The following is a 6,402-nucleotide window of genomic DNA, read 5'->3' on the forward strand; positions in this document are numbered from 1 at the left end:
TGAAACATTCAAGCCATCAATGATATGTGTTATTTGTCCTTATCCAAATCCGTTTACATACGCAGTAATACAAGATCATTATGTACTGACAAAAAAAATTGCTGGTCAAATGCCCCTCCACAACTCAAATGGAAGAAATCTTCCTTGATAAATAACCAAAACCAAGACACAATTCAAAAGGCAAGGAATCTGTTACTTCGCCTCACTCGACCGAATCAGTAAACTAGCAATTCAAAGATTGCGGGGCGCCAGTACGGAAAAGATGATTTTGGGCCAGTTTCGAAAGGACCCGGCCCGGCGATCAATGGGGCGGGCTGTAGTAGCTGTAGGCGCTGTAGAAGGTCTGCATGGTGGTGAGCAGGAGCAGGAACACGGCGGCGACGACGGAGACGATCGCCCACGGATTGCTGAAGTAGTTGTGCTTCAGGCTGGCCACCCACGTGCTCCACTTGTGCTCGTAGTACCTGTTCACCTGGTCCGACAGCCCGGAGAGGTAGCTGTCGTTGATGTCGAACACCACCTCGTCGCAGAGGCGGTTGAAGAGGTCGGCCACCTCGGCGTCGCTGCCGAGCCAGTGCTCGATGATGCCGCGGTCGTGCAGGTACTTGACGTCCTCCGCCGAGTTGATGAGGTTGTCCATGAAGATGGCGTAGGAGGTGATGTTGTTGCCGCCCGGGGTGGCGATGTCCATGTGGCACTGCTCGAACGCGATCAGGTTCAGGAACAGCGACTTGGTGCCGTCGTAGATGAGGATGCGCGGGATCTGGAGCACGCCGTCGTCGAACTTGATGTCCCAGAACCGGTCCGTGTTGTGCCGCCGGCACCGGATGCCGGCCTCCCGGAGCTCCGACACGCAGTGCACGAACTGCTGCCGCCGCTTGTCGGCCACGCGGCGCAGCCCGGACCACTTCTTGAGCCAGAGCCGCGCGGGGGGAGGCGGCATGGGCTGCAGCCCGGCGCGCAGGAGGCTGCGCCGGAACACGTCGAGGCAGTGGAGCATGGGGTCGGACAGCGGGTCGAACGCCGCCGCGGCCTCGGCGGCGCCGATGGACAACTCCAGCTTGGACCGGTCCTTGCGGAGCAGCGGCGCGTCGGTGGGCATGAGCGGGTCGAAGAAGCGCACGGCGAGGCTGGCGACGGCGCCCGTCTGCTCCGGGTGGCCGAGCTGGATCCCGAGCAGGAGGTCCAGCACGAAGAGCGGGATCTGGTTCTCGAGCAGGATCATGTCGTTGCGCACGGCGTGCATCGCGCCGCTCATGGCGAAGATGGGGTCGTGCCGCGAGTAGCCCAGGTCGTCGACGAACCCCTTCCCGCCGTCCAGCGCGCCGCGGAAGAGCTCCAGCACGAAGGTCCCGTCCAGGACGAGGCACTCGGCGAGCTCATTGCTCCCCATCCTGGCGGCGCGGCCCTCGTAGCAGGCGCGCACCCGGTCCTCCAGCGCGCGCACGGCGCCGAGGTACGCCGTCACGTCGTGGCCCGCGCGCTTGAGCACGTGGTGCAGCGCGCGCCACTTGTGGCGGTCCATCTCGCGCAGGCGGCGCCGGCCGTGGTGGAGCGGGCCGATGGACACCGCCTGCGGCGTGTAGGCGCGCTCGTCGCCGTCGCGGAGGCACCTCGGGACGCGGTACACGGAGAGGCGCGCCCAGGGGCACGCCGCCTCCTCGGCGCGCGCCTGCGCCAGCTTCCCGCGGATGGAGATCACCCATTCCGAGTCCTGCGGCTTGGGGCTGTGCGCCGGGGACTGCGCCCGCGACCGGGGCGCCCGCTCCTGCTCCGGCTGGCGCTGGAGCGGCGGCGGCGGCGGCGGCGGCGCGGCGCCGTTCGTGAGCGGCAGCGGCAGGCCCCGCTGCTGCTGCTCCTGCGGCGGCGGCGGGGACTTCTGGAGGTTGGCGTCGACGGCCTCCCTGAGCTTGATGGTGATGAGGTACCAGCTCAGCACGTCCTTGTTGAAGACGGCGACCATCGGTGGCGGCGGGACGGGAGGCTCGGCTCGGCTGGCCGGAGGGGGTGTGACCGTGCAGCGTCTCGTCGCGTGGCCGCCAAGTTGGGCTGGTGCCGGGCCCGGGACGGGGAGAGCAGGCGAGGGCGCACGGCAAGGCAATGATGTGCTGATGGTGATCGGGATGTGGATGTGCACAAGTCTGTCTCTCCTGTTGCGTCTATGCTTAAAAAACTCCGACCTGAACGTGTAAACAAACACAAGAAATGGATCTCATTTGTCCAACAAATTATCTAAGCGCGCTATTACGTCTCACAATCCACACACAGCGTCGCCACAAGAAAGAGCCTTCTGAATTTTCTGATGGTCCCTTCGTTAGTCATTGCGCCTGCGTTCTTCTTCCTCGCACCCTCTGCCGCTCTGATCTCCTGCTCGCTGTTCTTTACCCGAACGACCTCGTCGTCGTCTTGCTGTCAACAAGAATGGATGATACGCCATTCCTCCAAACAAAAGCGAAGCTTTCTGCGCAGGTAGTGCGGAATCGGATGCTCGCTGATTCCTAGCTGTTGCAGCATGGGGGCGTGCGCGTGTCGGGATCCGGGAGCGCCGGGCATTCGGAGCTAGTAGCGGGGTGCACGACGCCCTCCCTGCCACCGAATCGAAGCGGCAGAAGAGACGAGCCTACTTGATGGTATCCTAAGACCAGTCTCGGTGCAAAAATCATATGAATATCATAGTTATTAAATACTATGATATATTAGTAAAATTGCTGATTTGTCAACAGAGTTAAGAGGAGAGATTATCTGAGTAATCACCATGACCCTCTCGTAGTACGGTTGTCAAAGCCATGACACGAGAATGACACTCTCATTGAGAATGGTCTTTGTTGAGTTCTAATACATTTGATCATACAACCATTGCACTATTTTAATGTTGTAAGGTGTTTATAAAAATATGTCATAACACTGTACACTAAAAGTGACTATGTCATTTTAATATCAAACTTATGTGGCATTTTTAGCAACTGTGTGCGATGACACCTCCCTAAGACTGGACCTAACGCGCACGCCCCAGTGCCCCACCCGGCAGCTGCGGAGGAGAACGCTGTGATTGCCGCCACCAGCCAGCACGTTGGCCGGCAGGCTCATCAGTAATCAGTGCCTCATCAGTGGTGCCGGGCTTCCGGCGTCCTGCGTTGCGTGCGGTGACTTGGCACGAACGCCGCCAGGTGGCTGGAGGCTGGACCATAATTGCCTCCTGCTCCTTGGATCGCTGTCAACCGGCAATAATTTTTTTAGGGGGTACCGGCATAAGTAGCCATATGACCTTGCTTTTGGATGAAAAATCATTTTGCAAATTGAAAAACAAGTTAAATGTCATTTACTTTTCAAATGTGGCTTGAAATCTAGTGCATGTACTATTTAGTTTTCTTATGCATCTTTTGGTTTGTATTTCTACCATTTTTTGGTGCATTTTTGAGCTACTTTTAATTTTACAATGATCTTGTGTGTTTTATCAAATTTTTTTGATACAACATGTTTTTATTGCTTAATGGATGGTATTCATGCTGATTTTACAATTTTTGGAAGTATTTATGAGCAATGATCCCAAATTCAAATTCAACTCGAGAACTTTCACTGGAATTTTGGGCTGTCTGGAAAGTGTAATGCGGACAATCCGCAGGTAAGAGGCGGACAGTCTGCAAGTGTGAAGGATTTTAGTCAGAGGCTCTGCAGAAACGGTGTTGGCAGCTGGAATGTAAGGAGGACGGTTCGCTCCATATCTGCGGACGGTCCGCATGGGTTCGGTTACACCGGAATAGGGGCATCAGCACATTGATTTAACTGCGACATGGCACTTGCGGACGATCCGCCTAGGTCACGCAGACGGTCCGCTACTGGCGTCGGTCAATCCGATAAGCATCGGTTACTCCGATGTGCAGTAAGTGGAACAAAAGGTGCCAACAGGGCACTTGCGGACGGTCCGCTAGGGGACTGCGGACAGTCCGCCACAGCGGATTTCGAGCGGGCCCAGGAAGCCGAAGGCTTTTATGCATGTGTTTCAAGAAAGTGGTTATCTAAAGGACATCAAAGAGATGCTTAGTTGAAGCCATCTAATGGGTTGATCAAGAAAAGAAAACAACATCCAAATAGAGAGATATTCATGATAATTCAAGTGATATTCAAATGGTATTCTCTCAAGCAAGCAAAGATCAAAAAGAAGAAGCAAGCCAACCCCAACAAGATAGTGCACTTGATCATAAATAATTCTCAATTCATATGGGTGAAAGCATGGTACTCATATTGGCATTCTTTGTCTTCACCAAGCTATTATAATTGGACTTCATGATGCTAGTTGGAGAACTAAATTGGAATATAATGACTATCCTCTACTCCAACATAGCAAGGTGAAATTTCTTGACATATGCATTCATACTATGCTAAGGACATGATTAGTGCATATAGTCATATATAGTGATCATTCATGAAAAATAAAATAATTTTAAATGTCTTATGATGCCACTATTGCTTCTATGCTTGATATGATTTAGTGGTAACATATGACATATTCATGAGCTAGTAAACCCAAGTAGTTGATCTAGAAAATGAGCTTTCAAGTGTTTAACTCAACATTGTCAAGATAACCCTTAGAATGAGGTGTGAAGAAGCTTGTCATTGGTTCAAACCGAGTTGAATTATTTGGGCAAGTAGTCTAGATCAAGTCAAAGAGAAAGAAGCTCATGGAAACAATCTAGTTCAAGAATTGATTATCAATGTCAAATTCAACAAAGTGGTCTATCAAGATTTTACAAGTGATACTAGATTCAACAAAAGGTATATCATTGTATCTCTACAAGTGATATACATGGTCATACAAGTGGTATTCATTCAAGAAGATCTAGTGCAACAATGGTGGTTCCACAAGTGATCCTCAACTTTAAGTGATCAATTCAAATCAAGAAAGCTACCCTCATCAAGAAGAGCTCAAGATTCAAGTAGATTGACAAACACTTTGACATAGGGGGAGGAGCCCCACTACAAAGTATCGATATCAAGAATCCTACTAGTGTCCTACATGTGGCATTTCAAGGTGGTCTTCATGCTTCCACATGTTGTTGTTACAAGTGGTGTCAATTCCAATCAACTTGAAAGTGTCCATCAAAAATGAAAATTCAAGACTCAACCATCTACCCAAGTCCAACTCTTTGTATCAAACCACAAGCACTTCATATGATTGCCTACAAGGGGTATTCAAGTGGTAACCCTACAAGTACAAGAGCTACAACTTCAAGTGCTAGCCATTGATCTTCACATGGCAAATTTCATGTGGTTTCGGCCCTTTTTATGGTCATTGATGACAAAGGGGGAGAGGAATGAACAAAGATATGAATTATCCTTGGATGACAAAGGGGGAGATGAGATGAGAGTGCGATCATGGACATGGATCAAGAGGAGCAATATTGAGGAGGATCAATATTCTTAGACAAGAGGAGCACACAAGTAGAGGGAGCAAGCTCATGAACTTGGTTGTTTGCATTTGATATGTGCATATTCATGTGCTTGCTTGCATTTGCATAAATTTTAAAATTTATATATGCATTGCTTGTGTGTGATGTATGCTAGTCATAGAACTTGATTGATGATTTGATAACTAGCATGCATAGATTGTAGCTAGACATTTTTTTTTACAAGTGAATCAAAAGCCTTGCTAATATTGTTAATCTCATGAGGTATCTTGAGTTTTTGATGAATGTCTAGTTACTCATTGATGCTAAGTAATGAACTTCAAGGATGCAACTCAAATTGGTATCACGCTTCAAAGGTTTATCCTATATACCTCAGCATCACTTGGTAGTGATAACAATCCCACAAATTTCATATTTATGCATGTGTGTGAGTTTAAAACCAAATCTCTTGAGCACACATGTAGGGGGAGTTATTACTACCAAGTCGGATTTTTATGGTGCTTATCCAATCTTTTACAAGTGGTCTTAATGGTGGATAAGAAATATAAAAACCAAACCAAGTTAGCTATTTACACGTGTGTGAAGTGCTAGCTTGGAATATGCTTAATTTCCATATCTTTGTAGAGTTGTCATCAATGACCAAAAAGGGGGAGATTGAAAGACCCTTGTTTGGTTTTGGTAATTGAGTGACAACTTAGGTGGACTAATAAGTGTTTATGTCGAGATACACAGGAGATTAGTCCACACAAAAACACTAGTATGAGCGACATGTGTCATGGAGGAGAAATGGCTAAGGGTTGATGCTATGCTCATATAGTGTGATGGAGAAACTCATTGCATATGAGACATGACATGGAGTTATGTGATCAAAGTGGAGAAGATCAAGACAAGACTTGGCTTGATGGACCGGTTGCAATGGAGTAGGACAAGTCAAGGCTTTGAAGCGAGGGACCGCGAGGCGGTGAAGCTTGGACAAGATTTGGCGCCGATGGACCGA

The 6,402-nt window shown here is 49.6% G+C and overlaps 1 protein-coding gene across 1 annotated transcript; it reads right to left on the reverse strand.

The window, feature by feature from the left end:
* LOC120642415 (UPF0481 protein At3g47200-like) lies at window positions 1–2,292 on the reverse strand. Its single transcript, XM_039918922.1, has one exon. It carries the CDS (start codon window positions 1,961–1,963, stop codon window positions 302–304), a length of 1,662 nt encoding a protein of 553 aa, XP_039774856.1. The 5' UTR covers window positions 1,964–2,292; the 3' UTR covers window positions 1–301.
* Between the last annotated feature and the right edge of the window lie 4,110 nt (window positions 2,293–6,402).

This window comes from Panicum virgatum, chromosome 7K (genome assembly GCF_016808335.1).
Source record: "Panicum virgatum strain AP13 chromosome 7K, P.virgatum_v5, whole genome shotgun sequence".
Taxonomy (NCBI): domain Eukaryota; kingdom Viridiplantae; phylum Streptophyta; class Magnoliopsida; order Poales; family Poaceae; genus Panicum; species Panicum virgatum.

Coding starts and splice junctions, on each gene's coding strand:
- LOC120642415 (XM_039918922.1), bottom strand. CDS start 1,963: ATGGTCGCCGTCTTCAACAAGGACGTGCTGAGCTGGTACCTCATCACC.